The sequence below is a fragment of the Petromyzon marinus genome, chromosome 8 (genome assembly GCF_048934315.1).
Source record: "Petromyzon marinus isolate PM22_M1 ecotype Great Lakes invasive population chromosome 8, UKy_Petmar_22M1.pri1.0, whole genome shotgun sequence".
Classification (NCBI taxonomy): Eukaryota; Metazoa; Chordata; class Hyperoartia; order Petromyzontiformes; family Petromyzontidae; genus Petromyzon; species Petromyzon marinus.
In genome coordinates, this window is record NC_133674.1 from 17,201,653 (window position 1) to 17,224,944 (window position 23,292).

The window sequence follows — 23,292 nt, forward strand, 5'->3', positions numbered from 1 at the left end:
GCAGTATTATTATGATTATTATTCGTTCCTAAAATCAGTTGCTATAGTCCAGCTCTGCTCATATCCCAAACGTCTCAATTCACACGTCAGTTTTGGTCAATTACATTACGTACGTTTGTTCATTGATGAATTTGAAAAGGTGGTTCAGTGTTGGGGTCGGTGTGGTGTCCGGGTGGACAAGAATACTGCATTAGGAACAGCTGTCCATACAGCTGTATTTGTATTCGTTAGTATGTGTGTGTGGAGCTGCGAAGAGATATTTGCAGCAAGCTTTGGAGACATGTTCTTTGTCATGCTGAGATAATGATTCATTTTTTTCCGGCTCTACTATATATTTTGCCAAATTTGAAAATCAACTTTAGCATATTGCATGGGGTTCCAGACCGCCAACACAATCTGCTTCCTTTCCGTGCAAACCGAGGCCTTTTTTTGCGATTTCTCAAAAAATGACAACTGGCCAATTTGAATTATTTTCTAAATTATCAGGAAGTAACCTTCTTGTGCACGCTACTGCTTGTTCAATCCGAGTGTCCGTCTGCAGCGGACGTGATGTTTTTTTCTTTCGCGACAAACGGTGAAGTGTGTTTTTTTGCGTCATTCCACAGGCTCGGCTTCAGAAAACACCTCTGTCATGAAGCCACAAACACACTGCAGTGGGGAAGAGCGAAGCCATCTGTCAGCGAGAATCCCGAAGCTGCGGTACGCGGGGAAGGCTCGGAGCGCTCGTGACATGGCACGACGACACGGTCCACCCTTACAAACAAAATACTCCATAATACAGGGGGTTTTTTTGGAGTTAGATCGCGTATTTACATGTGTCGTTAAACCTGCCACCACCCAACGCAGCCAATTAGTAAGATTTGCCACGTAAATAGAACATGCCAATTCGTTACTAGTACAGCTCACCGGTGCGTTGGAGAGCCAAGCCACACCGGTGTGCTGTACTAGTAACGAATTGGCATGTTCTGTTTGCGTTACAAATCTTACTAATTGGCTGTCGGGTGGTGGCGGTTTTAACAACACTTTCATATATTTACGCGATCTAACCCAAAAAAACACAGTATTATGGATATTGGTCGCGAAAGCCTACGTGTTAAACAAACAAAATACAATTTTGATGTGTAGGGCATCCAAGATGACAATATTTATTACACGGAAGCTAAGCGTGTTTGAGCCTGCATTGCCACTCACCACACACATGAAGACGGATTTCAGAGGCTGCTGTGGGGCTACACCGTGGATGGGCAGCAGATAGCTGTGCAGTAAAGTATATTGTTGTACTGTTCTTCTACGCCCCCCCCCCCCCACGTCTGTGCTCCGTGATGCCCCCTCCCCTCTGCGTGCTGGGTGGTGCATGACCAAACAGCAAGGCAGTCAGGCAGCCAGCAAAACTTTTTTTCTCATCTACTATGATTAGATTAAGCCTCATTGACCCAAATCAACCTTGAAAATTTTACTTTAAATCTCAATGGGGTATCATCTGGAATTTATTTGTTATCATCAAGCGATCAAACATCTTCTTAGACTATTCCTTTGTAAGAGGGAGTGCCACCGAAAAACGTGTCCTCATTTAAAAAAAACACCACGGCAACAATAGAATCCCTGTGTAAAATGGAAAAATGAACATCATCGGGCTTATGTGCCACACGTTTACATCTTCGTGCCTAATGTTCATGTAAACACACGTGGCTGACCGCAGTGTTCAAATAGAAGCCACAGAGTTGGTAAAACAAAGCTTGCAATTGGTCCAATTTTCCAGAAGACATTTTGGATATTATAAACAAAGATTGCAGTGATGTCTGCGTTGCATATGCAGCCCACCCCTCCCTGCAAAGTAAGCCTCATTTACTGCACAATTCCTCAGCAGTCTAATTCAAGCACAGCGCGTGCTCACACGCACATGAATAATTGATGGGTAAACGGAGCGCATTCTAATGCACACTTGGACAGGCGTGTGGGCAAGGCGCTGAACTACTTAGCAGTGCAAACACAGCCACAGGAGTCCGGAATCAAACAAACGAGTGCGAGAGTCGTGTCACAGTTATTAATTCATTTTGGAAACCCGAGTTGAGCGCGGGCCGCGTGGTGCTGTGATGAGAACTTCGCGTGAGAGAGGCAGCTCCACCACATACTACACTATACACTACACTACTATACAGTACACTACTATACACTACACTATACACTACACTACTATACACTACACTATACACTACTATTCACTACACTACTATACAGTACACTACTATACAGTACACTATACACTACACTATACACCACTACTATACACTTCACTACTATACAGTACACTACTATACACTACACTATACACTACACTATACACCACTACTATACACTCACTATACACTACACTATACACTACACTACTATACACTACACTATACACTACACTACTATACAGTACACTACTATACACTACACTACTATACGCTACTATACACTACACTATACACTACACTACACACTACTATACACTACACTACTATACACTACACCACTATACACTACTACACACTACACCACTATACACTACACTACTATACACTACACTACTATACACTACACTACTATACACTACACTATACACTACACTACTATACACTACACTACTTAACACTACACTACTATACACTACACTATACACTACACAACAAACACTACTACACTATACACTCCAATACATTACACTATACACCCCATTACACTACTGTACACTACATTATACACGGCACAACCATACAATACACTGCACTATACTAAATTTAAAACACATTTCCTAAGAACTGCTTGTTTGTGTTTAGTTTGTTGTCCTTCCCCCGCACCTCCGTTTAGTGCGGTCGGCTACGTGCGGTGCGAAAGAAGTTCAACATCCAACACCCAATCATTAGAATGGGACAGTCTTTGACTTACGAACACAATTCGTTCCTGTGGCCCGTTCGTAATCTGTTGTATATTTAAATGCCCACACACACAAACACTCAGGCCCAGCATGAAGCTGACGCATTTACATCTCGTGGAGGGATCACTCCGCTGAACAAAAATAGTTTCGCGGTTCAATTTGCAAGTGAGAGTTCGCGTTTTAAGCCAATATGAATAAAAAAAACCCCAGACATTTAATCGAATCTGATTCGTAAGTGCGGGTGTTTGTAAGTCGAGGCCTGCCCGTACCTCCATTGGCTTGATGCCACCGATCCCGCCGGCACCATAGTAGGACGCGTCCACCGTTGGCCACTTCTTTTTTGGTGCGATCTCCTCCGGCTCCTCCTGCCGGGTGTCGCACGCGGGGTGGGGAGGGGAAGGAGCGAGCGAGAGAATACGGAGAGCACGTTCGTGGAAGAAGGGTTGTCTGTGCAGGAGTGGCAACTCACGCGCTCCATTCAATCGCGCGCTGCGCGACGTGACATGCTGGCCTCGGCGACCTGGGTTCGATACCCGGCCGCGAGCTAACGTCGGTGCTGAGCGATGTAACAGTCGGTCCCGGGACCCGGCTAGGTTGATTCCGCCTTAAATTAGTACCTGGTGTGGTGTGTAAACGTTGGCACTGCGGAGAAAATAAGGTGGCCCGGGTGGGGTACTCGCCACTCCGCGATCTTGTGCGATGTGACAAACTCAATGGGTGCTCGACACCAGCATTTGCCCCAGCAGTCTGTTACGGGCTACCTTTCTCACTGATCGCAGAAAGAACAAATAATTCACGTTGTTTGCAGATTCTAGCACACACACACAAGTAGGGTTTTCCTTGTTTACATTTTGCAATTCATGTTTTATTCATTACAGTTCGAAAGCTGCTGACCTCTTTGTATATTTGAGTTTAATGTTCTCCCATTATATGAGTGTTTTCTCCAGGAACTCCACTTTTCTCCCATATGCAATACTTAAAGAAAGGAATGTGCGAACCAAAGTTATCATGAAAAAAGAGTCTTGAGACTCATAAATAATGTATTGCAATAGCGTCTGAAGGCAACCTACAGAGTAATGCAAATACATTCAACACAATCTTATTTCGTATTGCATCATCTCAAGGCATCATTTCAAGCCAATGCACTGAAACTGTGGGCATTATTATTTGATAACGACAGGGGTGGTCAGCCATAGGCAGAGGAGAAAACAAAGGCCGTAAGTCTGGGCTTCAACAGGGGCAGTGAGTGAGGGAATCGAAGTTCAAGACTAAGGAGGCAACAGAGCAGAATGAGCGATTGTAATACATTACATTTTATCCACATATATACACATTTTAGATGTTTACACTTTAAAAAACACGTTCTTGTTGGGAAATCAAAACTTATTTTAACGTTGCGCAAACTCCAAATTGGGGAAACATTCTGAAGCTATTGGTTTCTCCTGTGGGATTTAGGTCCAGTTGACCATCTTGTTAGGTGACCGTCTGCCACTTGTTAGTCCATGTAAGATGTGGCACGTTCCTGAGACCCCATTATGTTACTCAGACAACCTTGGAAGCCAGCAGTGAAATGAAAACAACACGTGATTTGTACTGTGCCAGCAGATTAAACAGGTTGAGCCAATAATTCCTAGCACAGCACTTAAAGATTAATTTACAGGTGTTGGGAGATAATAATCTGTTAAAACCAAGTTGCTATTGTGTTTGCCAAACCGTTAATTATAATCTCTCAAAAGCTGACGTTAACGATGCGTGTGACACTCTATAACACATTTTCCTTTGTTCTGGGCAAATTAAGATGTAAAGGGAAGTGAGCTGGCATGTGCCAATTATCAAGACAGCAAAACAAATACAACTCAAAATAAAATTTATATAATATAATTTTGAGTGTATTTGATTTGTTACACGGATTAACCCGTTTAGCCAGTTTCCCCGGCTGCTGTTTGACGCGGGAGATCCGTGCAGCCGTGGAGCGTGAGCACAGCAGCAGCAGCAGCAACAACAAGAGCCAAAAAAATCATCAATTTTCTCCTTCCCCATTCAAATACAAATTACATCGCTCCACGCTGCACGTGCCCGATGATTGTTAAACGCAGCGTACGCGACGCGCTGGGCAAGTGCAGCTGCGTGGAACACGTGGAACGTCCAAACGCACGCACACCGAGATCTCAATCACGATTTGAATCGGCCCTCTCTTCACGCATGCAGCTTTGATTGCTTAGCTGCATCACGCGGGACAGGTTTAACAATCATCGGGCACGTGCAGCGCGCGCGGAACGTCTTAATTTGAATGGGCAGCAAATTGGTAAACGCGGAAAGCCGTCGCGTAGTGAGGGTCGCCAGGACGGGAGTTTGGGAGTGGAATGTCGCCATGAAAATATATATTTTTTGCGCTCACGACACGCGCATCTAATCACCCGTGAAAGAATCAATATTGTTCAAAACCATTTGTGTGACAGGCGACAGGTTGACGTGACCACTTGCAGCCCACCCACCACAGGTGCAACCGTTCACTGATATGTCAAACAAAAGAAATGTAAACAGATGATTGAATCTCATCGTCACCCTGAATTGTCACAATTCATTGCATTGCCAGGTGGGTGGATGGTGAAGGGAATAGTTATGACCCCCCCCCTCCCTCCAATTAGTTGGATAATTTTAATTGTGAGTGTGTACGCGCCCCTTTTAAACCGTGAAACCCACCCCAATTCCAAAAGGCTGCGTTGTCCGCCAACTGAGATGCGTGCGTAGAAGTGGGTGCGGTCGATCAATTGAGAATAATATAAGAATACTGACCCACGTGTGTGAAATCGTGTGTTGAATGTCAATTTGAGGGGCCGGGTGAGGACCTTTACCTCTTTCACTGGCGGAGGTGGTGGCGGCAGAGGTGGAATCGGCTTCACAACCTGTAGCAACAAGAACGGACATTGTACTGCTTCCCAGAATTCCTCGCTATATTGTCATTATACAAGTTAAAAGTCGGGTTAAAAGGAATATAAAATAATTCCTGAATGTAACTCTTTTGTTGAGTGGTGCGTAATGTTGCATGTATTTCATGCGGAAACTTATTTCGCACCATATGTAAGCCTATCGTGCTAATAGGAGGTGCATCGTTGAAAACTCAACACGTGCGTCAATAATTCTGACAAGAGGAACCACCTCCCCCCCCCCCCCCATGATAGGTAACGTTTCGGCAACGGTCCTACTTCACAGCAAAGAGATCCTGTGGAGATTCAATGGGAAGACATTAAAGTGGCATTGGTTGAATTCAAGAAAATATAAAGCAATGTCTCAAAGGCCTTGTTGAGGCTTTTGTGTGGTTTGTCCACGTATTCATATATATTTTTTGCGTAAATAAAATTGCATATTTATAAATAAAGAAATGTGGATTGTAGTTATAAAGCACAAGTTTGCTTAGTAGTTAATTTGCTGATGATTATTTTTTTAAAATAACTGAGGAGCTCCACGTTTTGTTTTTGTTACCAATGAAATATGTGGCAGTGGTTACGTAAAACAGTGTGTATCATCATCCATTATCTATTTACTGCTGGATGAAGGCCTTGCTAAGCTGTCGCCATCGCTCTGGATCTTTTGATGTAAGAATCCATCTTCCACCAGCACACTAGCCGTATATAATGATAATAATAATTCTCATCATAAGTGATGAGTTTTTTTTAGTTATCGTAATGTGTTTTTATTGTGGACTTGTAAAAATGTAAATGTAAATGTACGTATCGGTGTGTAGTTATGTAAAACGGTGTTATATAAAGTATAACGTTTTTCCATTTAGTTTGATAAGCTCCGTATGAAATGGCATCGCATGCACCGATGCCTATCGAAGGCAGCCGTGGTTTACCGCAAACGGTCGGCAGACGTGAGTCAAGTGCCCCCGACTATACTTGCCCACGACCTTGACTGCTGGCATAACGAGCCTATTTACCACTGCCTCGCAGGAAACACTTTGGAGCTATAGTTAGCAGCACGCTTTTAAGTGTGGCTAAATTAATCAACTAAAACGAAACAATAAACTACATTTATTGTAAGAATTTATTTTACCAGACGAGGCCCACTGAGCTGTGTAATCTCTTTTTCAGAAGCGACCTGGTCACAAATGACAGCTCAATGAAGTGGCTTATCACGTGGCAATTCATAGCAGTCAAATACTCCAAACGCGTGTTTTATTAATTGTGGCGAGAAAAACTCGAGGACCCGGAGAAAAAAACCAAGCGACCACGGGGAGAACATGCAAACTCCAAATATACAAGTGTCAGGGTCAGAATAAAACCCACGACCTCCTGTATACCAGGTGAGGTAGTTAACATCTTGCCACCGTGGCGAGATGGTGGCATCGCCACGAAGCATTGTTGCCTTCATTCGAGGGATTTGGTGCGTGCTGTGGAAAGTTAGCCGCGCTGGGCATCATCGGCAAATGAACGCGTGTGTTTTATTTAAAGTGGCGATTTGGAGTGAGTGCACTCTCCCCAGCTGGACACTCGTGAGCCGTTCAGGGTTCAAGCGCATCGGCTAACTTGAGCTGACGTGCTTAGGCTAAAAAATGCAGCCTTGCCAAATGCCCAATGAATTCTCTCCGCTGATTTACATTGGGACCGCAACCCCCTAGAATCCTAGATGTTTGAGACGCAGTGACGTGGATGGCGTTAATAAATGTTGGACTTCAGATGTACAAAGCAATGCTATAGTCTACGTAATGTGAGCAGTTGTTGTATTTCTTTATCTGAATGTATAATTAATTATTGTATGTTGCTTCAAATATTTCCAGTTGGCAAAAAAAAATGTAATCTCGTTTTTCATTGCATGCTAATGTGATGGGGTTTTCATGTATTTTTTCAGGAACTGAATAACACGACCTGGTTATCAGCAGTAAAAAACTAAAATCGTACAACCATATTCAATATTTTTACAAATAAAATGTAAATAATGCATCATTATAACGACGGTGTTGTATACACGTCCCTGTTGGTTTTTCTTTCAACAAAGTCACATTGACCAGCGTGGTGAAGTATGGTCAAACAACATGACCGATATGGCCCACGGGTGGGGGTGTGTGTATGCATATATTTGATTACACCCATCAAAACTGACTGGGAAAAACATCTTCCCTGGTGTAACAATGAGGGTTGAATTCCCCTCATTTAATTACGGGGATATAGATTGCGGTATAGTTCATGACCACGATACACAATATTGCAGTTACAGCTATGACAGTATTTCGTACTAAATACAATTCATTCACCTGCATGTATATTAACCATTGAAAATCTGTGAACTGTCAAAATGATGATTTTAGATGTATTTTTTTATATTTGTAAAGCTGTATGCTGGTAAGTGTGTATGAGTGCGATATTTGCCGTGTGCATAAATTATGCACCGTATGTATATAATGCGCAATGCCCATTAAAAAATATAAACCACTGACTCTTTATGAACCCGCAAGATCGTGTAATTCCACTACAGTAAGCGCAAGCCAAAAATCTGGCAAAGATTCAACGGAAATCTGGCATGGAAAGCACTCCTTTTAAAAATGGGTCAGTCTGCACAAATATAGGCGAGTACACAATTTGCAACCTCATCAGGTGTCGTGACCATTTTTTGTGGTAGCTATTCGTGAACATAGGGCACCACTAATTACAAAAACAACAAAAAAAATCTAACATTTTATAATTGCTTTACTCCTCTTGGTTTTTTTTTAATTCTTCCATTTTTCATTTTGCTCCGCACGTTGTATAATATTGCTGTCCTGCAGCAGCTTGAGCGGGCCGATGATGCATTTGCCGAGAGACTCGGTGGCTTTTTCTTTAAGATGGTTTGTTTAATCGCAAGCTAACTGGGGCTAATGGAGGTGGCAGACTGGGAGGTATCTTGCAGTGAAATGTATCACTTCTCCACCAGCTGTTCAACCCATCTGTTCCCCACCGCAAAACGGATGCGCTCCGGTCAACGCTAATGCATTCCACGCTGGCAGCGCCTCCGTTCACGGGCACACCTCGCCGGCTTGGTCGTTGCCAGCTTCCTGGCCGGTCTTCACGCGAGATTCGCGCATTATCGATGCCTCGCTAAACTCCCCCGTTTTCTTTTTTTTTTGTCTGAGCGATCGGTTGCGTTGCACTTGCGTAATTATTGACTTACGCTAGCACTAGTTTCCAGCGGGCCTGCCCGCCCCCTGCCCCCCACCATTGCATTCGACGAGGGTTTGCCGAGAAGTTGAGAGGTGCAGTGCTTGGGGCTCAATACGAGGAGGAGGAGGATATACACACCACGCGGGAGCTATATTTTTTGGCCACATAAAAAAAATGTGAACAATGACCAAAGCTCTTTTCGAATTCATACTTTAGGGTAGTTTCTCAACTCCGGCTCTTGCCACCCACCCCACCACCATGGCAGGGTCTACGTAGCTTAAATATGGTACGAAAATAATGGAGTGTTTATATCAAATCCAAAGCAGGCATCGTAAGTGCTACACAAAATTGGCCTTTCACGAAGCTAAGATATTTTTTTCAGGAATCCACCAGAAAACATGGTCATAGCATGGTTAAGCCTGCAACCATGGGGTTCTAGCACTGTGCTTTGTTACACAATGACCTTTGAAAAAGATTCTCGTAAAACGTTTTACTCGTGCAGCCATTTCTATTTGGCAGCAATCGTCAGGCAGTAAACGGGTGAATAATCACATTACAAGCCAAGCCCGTGCAGGAAACACGACAGAGGGTGTTGGGCAATAGGGCAGAAAATATTTCTGGTAACTGTTCTGCCAGCGAGACTTAAATGATTGGCATCCAAGTGTTTACCATAACCTTACTGACATTCATCTCACACTATTATTTTTATCATTATTATTCTTTATACATTTTCAAACGCATTTCTATGGACTGCCGCCTACATTTTTTTTGGTTTAAATAATGGGCGCCGTGTAATAATTGATGCTGACAAGACACCCGCGGTCATGACGGACGACAAAGCGGCGGCCAAAAAATGAGGGCAGACGCCCGAGACTGAATCCGTCGCCGAGAGACGCAGCGACGGAATGGCTGCGCCCTGCAGAAGCCGGACGGATTGTTGCGTCGCATAACCACGAGGGATTGCCACGACTTGGGGGGGGGGGGGGGTGCAGCCTTCATCCAGCAGTAGATAGATCACGGCTCATGATCTGCTGACTAGTTTTGCTCGGTGTTAAAGGCTGCTTGATATTGTACCGCGCGATCGCTTTTGCTCGACCAAGGTGGCGGCTTGAAGATTTGGGGGGGATTGTGGACATGGGGGGGGGCGGGGGGGGGCATGAGTAGGTCCGTGCATGCTACTCACAATGGTGCAGCAGAGAGGGAGGAACCACCAAAGCAGGGCGAGGGCCACCAGCAGCAGGATGACGAGGATGGCGATGAGGGCGATGATCCCGTTCGACTGTAACGAGATGCGTCGCGCGCGTCAAAGAACGTCAACGCCAGCGACAACCGCGGCCGTGCGGTTCGTACGGCGATAACGCTGGACGCGATGGTGCACACACACACACAGCCCCGTCTTTGTTCGTGGCGGCAAAATGTTGTTGTTTTCTTTCCTTGGTATTTTTTTTGTTTTTCCCTCGCGTCTGTATGGAGTCTATTCACCGAAGCTCAAGGTTTGCGTTGGATTGAGGTGGAATCGTTCTTCGAAGCGATGTTACACCAATAAGGTGACGGATCCGTTCACGCCGTTGTTTATTGATTCAGCGATTCGCTGGAAGTCGCATCGTGGAACATTTGAAGGAAGTGTGCGTTCGCAGAGCCACGTCCAGTTTCGATAAATTGACCGAAATATCGATGTTAAACAATTCAGTCGATACAACGGACAATCGGCTTTTCTAATGTGCGTAAATCCTCATCTTTAAAGGCATAATAATCACAGAGATTACGCAATTTGACGCAACTGTGTGTTCAGTCTGTAAACATCTGCACGAAACAGCAACAGATTTAAAGTATTGTTTCCCTTCCACTGAATCTGTTTTTCTGCAGCAATGTTTTTTTCTCGCACTAAATTCCCAGAGTGGCTTCGCCTAAACAATGACTATTCAAAGAAACTCATGAAAATATTTGCCATGTTGTTTTCCATTTTTATTTAGATTTCGTCTAAAAAAGTAACCACACGCCAACAAAACAAAATGTTTAGTGCTTGCATAACTTAACAAATATCCTGTTTACGAAGAAACAATCTCAATTAGTTGGTCCACACAAGTCGCAAAGTAGAAAACCGACTGCTGAACATTATAATAATTTCCAGCCAGCGAGGAGAGGACCCCGATGCTCTCTTGGCTCACCTTCTTACACGGGCGGCTCGCTCGTGATGCGACGACGACGATGACGACTCCCGCGCATGAACGCGCTCGCGAGTGAATGAACGAGACGCAAGCAAAACAAACCGAGGCGGGGGGGGGGCACAGTACCCCCCCCCCCCGATACCTTCCAGCGGTGCCATGACCCTTGCGTTCACTGGCCTCAGCGACTCGTCCACCCCCCCCTCTCCCTGCCTCTCTCCCAAACACCGCACCAACCCCACCTTCCCCTCCCTCCCCAACTACCCACTTCCAATTGTGCCACTTCTGCTTCTGCTGCTTCTCAACCTCACAATTCCCCGCTCCTCACCTACCTCCCCCACCACCACTCGAGTGCCACCTTCTCGGGCACCGCGACCAGCGAATTCCCCCGGGGGGGGGGGGGGGTCACCCACGCGTCACCCGCCGATCGGTCCCACGCGCGCGCCACGTGCGCACGTGGCGCGCCACGTCCCATGGAGCTCATCAATCTGGTTGCGGCGAGTGAATCGCGGCAGGCACGGGGCGGGTGGGTAAGGGGTAGAGGGGGGTGGCGTTGCAGCCTGAGACACGGTTGTAACCCAAGCGGCAATGCCTTACTCAGGCAAGCGCAGGCGGCCGCAACGTTTGCGAGGTTTGTTTGCGTTTAGAACAAAACAATTTATCTAATTGGGCACCCCCCCGCCGCACCATCATCTCCGCCCCCCCACCACCACCTCCACCCCTGCCCACCCTCCCAACAACCCTTTACCACTTCCCTCTGCACCCCCCAACGCTGCTTGTTGTTAATGCCCTCGGGATATCGTTCCATAGAGCGCCCAACTGTAAACCGTGCAGTAGGTTCATCTTGTTACATGACATCATGTCACATTCTCCCTCATGTCATTAACTTGTTTCTATGTTGTTGTTTTTTTTACTTGCTTTGTCCGTACTCTCAAGTTATTACACAAATGTGTATCTCGTTAATTAACCCAAAATAGCGTTTTAAACTTGTGAAGTATTTATTTCTCTTGAAAGCACAAACATGCAGCTTTGAAACAGAATGGCCTGCAAGTGTGTTGACTGGAATAACAACACCCTAAATGCAAACAGGCCCAATACCAAATTAACAAACACGCAACTCTTTTAAATTAATTTCGTATTTGTTTTAACATGAGCACCTTATATTAGCGTACCGTCGTTTAATCTATGTCAGTAAAATTAAGAAATTGAGCCAAAATTCATAACGATTAAGCGGATATGGATGGAATCTATCGTAAATATATTTCATTGGTCCTATGAATAAAAACATAAATACGTATTTTTGGTGATTATGAATCTCACGTGATGATAATGCCATTGGAAGCATTGATAGTGAGGCACAAACAACCGCTCAAGATGAATTTCCTATTTGACACACGTACGAATAAGCGCTTAAATATCCTCTCCTCCTTCATGAACATTTGTATAATTGGCCACACATATGTTTGTGCGAATGAGCGCAAGCCTCCTCACGGTACATTAAAGAAATATATAAAGACAACCTCCCCCCCCCCCCAAATAAATAAATAAACAAAAATAAAAATTGTTGATGGGCGTTAACATCGCGCAAGCGACGTGTGGGATGCACCCATCAGGTGACGTTATGCGTGGCCTTTTCGCGGTGAGCTGAGCGGTTCTGACTTGGATGCCGGCGTGGGCGGGCGAGACGTCGCCTCTTCACAACGTCAGGGACATGGGGAGCGCGCGATCCGCCGCTCCACGCCGACAGTCGTCGGGCAGCGGAGTGGCGTTGTGGGGCCCAGGGTCCGGGCGGTGGAGGCGGGCGGGGGGCGGGGGGGGTGCTTGGTGGAAACGTCCTCGGCTCGAGAAATAAAAATCGCTTTGTGGAACCGGTCGCTGTGGAGGCGCCGCCTGCGGAGTCGAGAGCGCTGTCGAGCGGCGCACAATCGACCGTCCCGCCACCCACCCCGTCATGTTATTTATTCCCCGTGCGCCAACATCGTCGTGCATTGCGGCGACGATGAATGGACTCGCGTTACGGTATTTGCGTTTTTTTGTTTTTACGTCGAATGGGGGACCCATGTTTCGTACGGAGTGCCTTTGCCAGTAAGGTCTCTCGCGCGCGTTTGCGAGGGACGAGGTGATTGACACCCGGAAGCAACCCTTGCAAACGAGATTTCTATCTCGAGGAATTGTGCAGGTGAAACATTTATATATATTATTTTTTTTTATAACAAAGGGAATAAATTAAACGTCTGGTATTCCGGCAGCATTTGTTTAACAAGCCAGACTACTGATGAGACCAAGAAGGTTAAAACCGCCTTAAACAAATTCCACTTGACAATGTGACACATTTTGATTTAAAGCTTTCGTGACTGCAGGGATTCATATTCTTGGTTCTTTCAGTAAAGTCACGTAGAAGGGAAACAATCAAATAATAAATATATAAAACAATAAAATTATCACGACGTTTCGACTGCAACACAAGCAATCATCATCAGGTGTGAAAACCACAGCAAGAATATTTGAAAAAAGTGGAGGTTTTTTTTACGTTAGCACCACGGAGAGCGATTTGGCAGTTATTCAGATGGACGAATCCATCTATGTTCGGAAAAGAGGAGGGGGGGGGGGGGCGAGACGAAAATAACTGCCAAATCGCTCTCCGTGATGCTAACGTTAAAAAACGCCACTTTTTCAAATTTTCTTGCTGTGGTTTTCACACCTGATGATGATTGCTTGTGTTGCAGTCGAAGCGTCGTGATAATTGTATTGTTTTATATTTTTATTATTTTATTGTTTCCCTTCTACGTGACTTTACCGAAAGAACCAAGAATATAATATGTGACAAGCCAAGTAGGCTGATGGACCATGTTTATATTTGTTCAATAAAAAATGGAGTGGAGCATTGGTGCAATCTTTTCTATTAGGCGAGGCTTTTAATCAATTATTTGGTGTAATGTTCTGCATTTGAGGGACTCTGAGCTCTGGCTCTGGCTCTGCACCTCCGAATTCTAAAAATATCCGTGTTACGAATTGAGTTTATTCTTACTTTGACCAGCTGACTATGCTGTGGAGCTGGCGACCTGCAATGAATTTGCTTGCCAGCCAGGATTAAGATCAGTGGCGGTGAAATCTGCCAAACCAATCTTGTACCCCACACACCTCCGATTAGCACGGTTGGCGACGTACGGTGTGAAAGAAGTTCAATATACATACATTCAAAGGTTCCCCCATATAGCCTTCATTAGACTGCTGGGGCAAGTGCTGTTAGCGAGCACCTATGTTTGACTTGCATCACACTGGGATTTTTGCACACAGCATTGTAATACGGTTTTTTTTTCCCAGAAGATTTGCTGGTGTATCCAGGATGTTTCTGTCGCGTGTCCTCGCTTTAAGATGTTTCTCTGTTCACATTTTGTTTGTTGCGGTTGCACCCGACTCAAGAGCCGCATTGCTCACAGGGCTATACCTAATAAATGAAACTTGAAATAAATGAAACCTATGAAGGTCGGCACGGCACAGGAGGGGTGGGTGGCCAGCACCACGCCCGGCCGCCTTTGTCTCCCTAGAGGTGATGATTACATACCTCACCAGGTACTCATGTGAGGCTGAGTCGACCTAGGGGAGGCCCAGGACCAGTTCAGATAATCGTCACTGGTGCTGGTCGTGAGCGAGAATCGAATCCGGGTCGCCGGGTTCGTAGCGCAATGCGCTAACTGCTGCGCCACCGCTCCCCATTACATACACACCCTCCCCCCCCCTCACTTACCGCTCCCTTATCCTTCACCAAGCTGCCACAACTACCCAGTGTGGCAGATTAGGGACAAAGAACTCCCACGACCGACTGATGCAGCACGGGGATGGGCCCTCCGCACGGCGGTATATTGGGTAAAGGGCTGCACGCTATTTCTGCGTTGTCGATTATACTTAAACGTGATTGCAAACAGCTGCGCCGTGAAGCAGCCTCCGAATGAACGAGTTTCTCTCTATTTTTTTGGTGACAATCTTTTGGAATGTGCACTATTTTTATTTTTACACAATTCTTTTGTTGCGACCCATTATGCTGGCCCTCGTGTATCACATCTGTCACGTGGACTAGTAGACAACTTCTGGAGCTGACCACTAAAAGTAATTTATTGCACTTGGATATTTTTTTTTACTTCATCTGCATTTTGATACATCATTCATGTATTAATTTCAGGTTATTGAAAATGTCACCATTGAATTATGAATACGTTCAATTATTTAACGTGGAAAACTGTAATCTTTGGAGAAGGAGCATTTTACAAAGGTTAAGAATGCTTTCAGAAGCCCCACGCTGGAATTTGACAGTGATCTGGGGATCTCTGGAGTGTCTCTGTGTGTGTGTAAGTAGTGGAGCAGTGGTGCACTGGCTTTGCACACTGTTCTATGAAGCCGGTAACGCAAGCCCATTCCCGGTCATGGCTAACATCAGTGGCGATTCGTTGAACTTATCCTGGGCCTCTGCTAGGGTCGACTCAGCCTTAAATAAGTGTATGTAAGTTCTTTCGCACCGTACGTAGCCTGGTGCGCTCATCGGAGGTGCGGGGGAAGAACAACAAACTAAACGCAAATATCAGTTCTAAAGAAATGAATTTTTAATCTAGATTTAAGAGTGTGCATAGCTCCAGTCGCTTTCTAATATCGGGAGGAAGAGGCGTTCCAGACGGCCGCAGAAGCGCATCTGAATGCACGCGATGTGGTCACTGCCGCCTTTGTTCCATGGCCAGCAGCCAAAATCTGCCACTGCTGCGAACATTCTTTAACTTGGGCGTTCACAAAATCGAGGAAGAGAGCCCGGAAACTGGGAACAGTCCCAGTCGAGCTGACCAAGGTGGCATCAACGCGAGCGAGCGAGCGAGCAGAGTGACAACCGCACTCCCCTTCCGCTGCGGCGATGCCGGCAACTCCTCTGGGCGTCTCCACGCCGGGCGACGCACGCTCCATCCGGCGCGTGGGGAATAACCAAGCGTGGCTCTGTAATGAGCCGCTGTTATCCGTCGGCGGCCGAGCGCGGACAAAACTTTTTTCCAGGGAAGGGAAATGTCGCTTTGGGTTGGGGGTTTGAAGTTCAAGTGTCCCCTGATACCCCCCCCCCCCCCACCTCCCTCCACACGTCCCAGAGGCCGAGTTTCGACCCTTCGACCCACCCTGGCCGTGACCCCAATGAGTCCCTTCGAGGCCAGAGCGTTTGAGTTGCACATCGCGCGCACATTCGCGTGCCCGATGAAGACGCTATTATTTTAGGGAGCGCTGTGTAATATTTAAAAGCGCTTACCGTTGCTTGTGGTTGTTTTTTTTGGCTGGCACCATCAATGAAAAGGCAAGGAGACTAAATCAAGCGAGTTAACATTTTCACGTAATGTGTGGCTCTAATCTAATCAAGCTCATTATGAGTTCTAACTAAGAGGTTGCTACGTTGTAAATAAATTAAAGTGAATGGGCGTTATATTTCCCCTGTTATGCTCCCGTAATATTTAGCATAAGCGTTAAATGACTAACACCAGCAAATGCCTAGCGATGATTTTCATAAACATATTAATTATAACATAAATGAGCCGTTGCATATGATTAGAAAATCTTGGCAAGATAATTTTAATAAGTGACGATATGACCAAGTGAATACATATTTGCAAGTAAAAACGAATTCGTTCGCGTAACATGCATCCGTGTACTTTAGCAAACTTTTGGAATGCATGGCTAAATAAAAAAAACAATACCGGAATCATTTATATACTTCAATAGTTCTGGGCACACGTTTTGCTGCCTCCTCTGCCCTGCGAGCACGCGAACCCGAGCTCGATTTTCGATACCGACTGCTGAGCGAGAGGCAATCTAATGGAGAGACAATTACCGCACGGGCCTTGTGGTAAGTGACGTACGGCCATCGCAATAATACCGCCAATTAACCTCGCATTGTGTCAATGTATTCATTGCGCGAGGTCTACGGTGGAACGCGCCGCGGCTCCCGAGCCAAAATTCCATACGCCTCGCGCGCCACATCGCGTGCACACCCCCCCCCCTCCCAACCCACGCGCGCGCGTGCGTGCACACGCGCGCGGACGTGTGCGTAAACAAAAATCTCACATCAGCGCCATAATGAAATAATTAGCTGATTAGGCTGCAAACAGCGTCGTAATTAAGGCCTCGTTAACCACAGCATTTTAACGAGGTGCAATTTCCAGCGAAGCTGCTCATTAAAATAAATTAGTGTTCTCCTAGGCGGGTCGCTTTCCCGCCGCATAATAAGAGCATATTATTTCACAGTGTGTTAAAATTATTTCAGAGCCGCGTGCACCGTTTGCTAACTGGGGCTCTTAATGACTGATGTGACTGCAAATGCTATGTCGCTGTCTGGTTCATCCTCGCTTGCACACGCACTTGCATTTAGGCGATAATTTACCGCGCAACGCCTCCAGCGAATCCTTCGTTCGCCAGAACAAAACTCTTGTAGCGTCCAATGAGTGCATCGGCATCGCTGCGGTTGCAATCCGCACCGCATGGGTAATAAAGTTGATTTTCAGAGTTTAAAACTACTGACCGCTGTAACACAAGTTAACAAATTTAATGCTGCACTGTGTGGCTGGCCAAAAAAAAATGTAAGAAGTGAAAATATTTATTGTGTGCAATGCTACTTTCTATTGCCCAGTGTTTATGCAGCAAAAAAAGTTTTCCTCCATTGCATCGTGTAACAAAAATCCAATTATTTTACATTAAGTTGTTGGTAAATTAAATATTAAACAGTACATTCTTTGCTTCAGATTTGAACACTGCTGATGAGCTCACATAATCTCATTGCATAATAAATAGATGGCCCTGATAAGCAAACCAGAGCCATGCCAATGTTCACATTAATTGAGATTTTCCCCAAAAGAATTAGCCGCATGATGTGCAAACATCTTAATAACTCCCTTAACCGCCAGTCTCCAAGCATCACGAAGTCGATTGAATGTAATGCCTTTCATGAAAATTAATAGTCCCCACGAATTTCACTTGGAACGTAGGAGATGGAAACGTTTTTTTGAAAAGGAGGGGGAACTTTTTTTCCCGGGTATTTTGACCACAAAAAAAATCCAGACATTTACTTTGTCCAAGTGCTGCAGACAAATAGGGCATTCAGACGGAGGGCACAATGGGCGCTCGTGTGCAGCGTTGAGGTTAAGTGCACCTAGCGAGAGAAAAGTCACGGCAATTTCGTGTAAATCCCTCGCCTGTCTCGGCGCGTGGCAGCGCTAATCTGGCTTCGCGCAGTGGCAGAGCACGGCGCTTACAGGAAAAGCGCGAAGGCTAATTTGCCCCGATTTGTTACGCCGCAAAAAGCACAAAACAACAGAGCTCTTTGGTGCTCCGCGAGCCTATTAACTTTGCAAATGCTCCCAATCAATGTGCGCGGTCGTTAGGCCAAATAAAATTCCAGTTTGGTCCTGGTCAAAGTATTCTCTCTGCTCCTGTGCGTCTCTCGAGGTGCGCCGATTGTTAAATTAATATCGTGAAATAAAACGCCGTATTTTCATTGTAAAATTAGGATGCATTAATTTTATTGCGAGCATAAAAGCGATAAATCTGTGAGAAAATTATATTTAAACATGGTCATTATGTGTTCAATTTAGTTTAAATCCTTTGGTACGAAAATAAATTGAATTTTCAATGAGTTCATTATAATAGTGTTGAATAATTAATTCGATTGGATAGCTCTTCCAACGCTCTGTTGTAGTCGGGGAAACAAATTAAGACAATGTTCATCTAAAGCTAAAACTGCACACGCATAATCACTTGTTTAAACAAGCAGCGCACACAAACTGGCCCGCGTGAGTTGTATTACAATTGAGCAGCAAGTGTAAACTTTTAACAAATATGTAACAGGGTACATATTCAGTCACGTAGGCTCTATAAGCCACAAATAGCACGAGTTTGATTAACCCTACCACAAACAATATTTTTTTTGCCAAACGGAGCTGAATGAATTTAAAAGTTTTGCAGATTAAACAACCGACCGTTGCCGATGCAGTGTTTAATATTAACAAGACAATTAATTGACATTACACCTGGCACTGCCCATTTCCTATTATTTTTAATCTTGGCCTTAAAAGGCATGACTCCACTATGGGACGCACGATACACCATCGCATGCTTTCGCCATTCTCCAGGTGCCATTTAACCACTTTGCTTCGGGCTCACAGCAAGGAGGCTGAAGCGTTTACGCCCTTCTGCAGAGGCTGCGATGGTCAGAGAAGTTCCGTCAATATTTGTTCAGAGAAACCATGGCATAATACAATCTACCGTACGATGTACTTGCACATCGTCTCAACACTCTTTGATGTAACGTGTCTCGTTACATCACCAAGAAAGCCAATATCAGCAAGTGAAAAATCAGAAGAAAGGGTATCCCGCTCCCCCCTTCCGCGACTTAATTGAAATAATGAATATCTCATCGGATGTAATTGATATCACGAGTAGCAAACAATTTGGCGCAATGTATTAATCATCGACTTTTCCTGGAGGACCTTGTTAAAAAATATACACGCGGGCGTTTGACAGCTGGAGTGCAATTTTGATGAATATTTCTCGGTTTTAAGCACAATTTCGGTAATGCACGTCGACGTGAACGGTGAAGGGTGCCCGTGCGCTCGTACACTCGGAGGTAACGATGGAGGCAACGACAACAATAATAATAATACGGGGGGCTTCTCCGATATCGCAGCACGGCTCTAATGTGATGTAAATCACCTTGTCATCTGTCAGACTGCTTAGCTGGTGTTCACGCACGCACGCATGCTCGCTCGTTTCTGAAAATTTGCGTCTCGAAATCGCTTGCTCCTGTCAGGCCTCGTTGCAGTGTTCGTCACTGGGTCCCCCCCCACCCCCCCTCGCCCCCCCTCCTTTTTCTTTGCATATCTCTGTATGTGTGTGCGTTTATGTCTTTGTGTATACATGCATGTTTGCGAGTGTGTCTGTGTATTTATGCCTTTGCGTGTATGTGCATGTATATGTGTACATAGCATGTGTAAAGTCCCATCGGTGAGCTCCTCCGGCAGGCAAGGCTGCGTTGGCTGGGTCATGTAGCCCGCATGCCCAGCCATTGCATGCCGAAACAGCTTTTGTTCAGCCGGATCAAGGGGGCTAAACGGGCGCGGCACAGGCTAGAGAAGAGATGGAGTGATGTGGTACAGGAGGACGTGGAGATTAGTGGACTTGCCGATGACTGGTACCAGCGGTGCCAAGATCGGTCTCTGTGGAGGAGGCTCGTGAAGGACGCTACTGGGCAGTTGGAGGCAGTCGCCCTCCAACAACAACGGAGGGCGGAGGAGCGACGCTCACAACAACGAGCGGAGCGCCGGGTGGCTAAAGCACAGCAAGTTGGCACAATAGGGGGCACAGGTGGTGCATCAGCCAGTCATATTAGTCAGTCGACCCGTGGACCCTGGGTCTGCCCCGTGACCTCCTGTCAGCGGGCGTTCGACACTTCACGTGGCCTCACGGTGCACATAGCCTGGCACAAGCGTCGTGGTGACGTCACCGCCACTTAGTGGCGAATGGCGGTTGTTGTGTATTTCGTGCGTGTGTATGTGTACGTACTTTCATGCAGTGCCTGTATGCGTTTGAGCGTGTGTATATACAGTATCTGTGAATGTGTCTGTTTGTATTCTCATCCGTGCATGTGTGCACATATGTGTTTGGAGAGTGTGTGTATATGTCTATGTGCCTTGTGTGTATGAATCATGTGGTGCCAGTGGTGTAGTGGTTAGTGCACTCTGCTATGAACCCAGTGACGTCAATTCCAGGCCATGCACAAAGTCAGTGGCATGTAGTATCTAAACCAAGGCTGCTATCCCCCTGGGTAGACACAACCTCAAATGAAAACTGGTATTCTGGTCTGTTAGGATCAGCACTGGGCAGAGCAAGCCAGGGACTTTGGGGTAGAGCAGAAATAGGTCCCTCCTAAGGTAGCAGCAACACTATTTTATACGGCTAATATACGTACATTATTCCATCGGCCACTCATTTCAAATGGTTCTCACACAATTCGCTGTCATTGGCACGGTTGGCCCCGATTTGCGCGGTTGGCTACGTACGGTGCGAAAGAAGTTCCACATACTAACATGGTGACAAGACACCTGTGACCTCTCGAAATGCACGAGCCTACACAACTACTCAAGCGTTTATTATTATGAAGCACTCATAGTGTGAGCATTTACAAATAATTTCCCCCAACGTTTAAAATATGCATCGCTTTTAATTCCCTACTACACACGGCACAATGAAGGGGGAAGTGGTGTGTCATCCTTAAGCCACTCCTCCCTTAATGGGCCACTTGTTTTACCAGCAAATAAAATGGTCTGCTGTCGATAAAATTTCGTTGGCACTGTCGATGAATCTGTATTAAGGCTGGCAGCGCCTCTGTTTTTCCTATTTTTGTATTTTACCAGGTAAGGCCCACTGAGCTACATAGCTAATTTTCAGAAGCGAACTGGCCACAAATGATAGCTCAACGAAGTAGCTTATCACGTGGAAATGTATAGCAGCCAAATACTCTTAAACGCACGTTTCTAAATGTGGAGGAAAAAACTGGAGGACCCAGAGAAAAATCCATGCGACCATGGGGAGAGACAGGCGTCAAGGTAGGGATCGAACCCGCGACCTCCTGCATAACTGGCGAGGTAGTTAACATCTCGCCACAGCGGTGCCCACAAAATACAAACAAACACATTGTCCTCGGACACATTGTTGCTGCTCTCTACTGCGCTGAAGCGATGCGCGTGGATTTAACGCACGACACGTTCAACGGTTGTCGCCGTCGTTTTTATTTTTCGGTACTCACGCATTTGGCGGCAGTGATGGTGGTGGAGCTCGTCAGGAAGGACTGCCCCTCATTGATGCTGACCTGCAAATGAACCGTCCTGTGGAAGGTGGCGGAGAGGGGAGGGTGGGTTGGTGGTATTTTGGGAGGACAGAACAAATGCGAGCATCCGCCAAATGTCCCTGTCACTGGCACCAGTTCAAGCTCACTTCCCCCAGATGTACGCAAACATTTTGGTATGTTAGTTGGTTGTCTTCCTCTTCCCGCCACTCCTATGCTTCTTTTGCGCACTTTTAAGATTTAGTTTAATTCTTTTTTGTCAATGGCAGTTTTTGTTCCGTACGTCAAAGTGATTAACGCACACACCGATTAAATAACGACATTCTATTGAACCCATTGAAAAGCGACTGAACTTGTGCACGCCTGATGGCCGGTGGTCGGGTAAAGACGTCAGTGGCAGGCAAAGGACAAAGGCCTCCCGGCGTCCGTCAATATCCCTCACGGTCCCCATGATGTCACAAAGCATTGAGCAGCTCCTGCACATTGAGCTGATCTCACGACTTCATCTCAACGGCAGAGTCATCCTGTCGGTCGTGCTCTCTCCTTTGGCCGCCGTTCCGTCACAAGCATCATCCATCGGCCATCAAATCTTCTTGCAATATGTCCCGCGACAGCTCACTTGTGTTTCTTCATATCTGTGGCCTTTTTAAATTTGTAATTGTATCTCAGAAATGACTGCCTTCTGACAAAAATTTGATTAAGAATACTCTTCATGGTCATCAATTATGTTACAATCTGGAGCTCAAGCAATGTTTTTTTTTCACTGATTACATTTCTCCACATTTCTAAGAATGTTTCGAGACTTATCCCAACAATAATCAGTACATTTTTTGTGCATAATTTTGTAATTAACATTTAGCAAAATATGTCCAGCCCTTTTTGCAAACAGAGCACAGAATAATAATGATTGAGCAAATATGTCCATTTCTATTTTTATTTTTCAGCGCATCGTTACCCTGCAGCACTGGCTACCTTGCGGTCATATCGACGAGCCATTTTGAGGGCGATGGCTCAAGAATCACGAACAAACAACAAAAACCCCGCGCTTTTGGTGCGATTGATCAGCTTGCTATAAAAAAAAAACGTTCGGGGAATTCGTTGCATCTCGAGGCGACGAGAAACACAAAACGTTAGTGCGGGCGCCAGGGGGGTTAACGACTGAGCCGCGAACACGAGTGTCGCAGCTTGGCCGGGCCGCGGAGCAGACGATCA

General features: G+C 45.7%; 1 protein-coding gene across 1 annotated transcript in view; it reads right to left on the reverse strand.

The window, feature by feature from the left end:
* The window catches only part of LOC116940315 (anthrax toxin receptor 1-like), a 67,642-nt gene that overhangs the window by 12,200 nt on the left and 32,150 nt on the right, over nucleotides 1-23,292 (reverse strand). The window contains exons 12-15 of the mRNA XM_032949967.2: nucleotides 22,042-22,120; nucleotides 10,241-10,336; nucleotides 5,776-5,826; nucleotides 3,190-3,285 (exon numbers count right to left, since the gene is read on the reverse strand). Of these exons, the coding sequence (XP_032805858.2) occupies nucleotides 3,190-3,285; nucleotides 5,776-5,826; nucleotides 10,241-10,336; nucleotides 22,042-22,120 (322 nt within the window). The remainder of the gene's footprint in view (nucleotides 1-3,189; nucleotides 3,286-5,775; nucleotides 5,827-10,240; nucleotides 10,337-22,041; nucleotides 22,121-23,292) is intronic.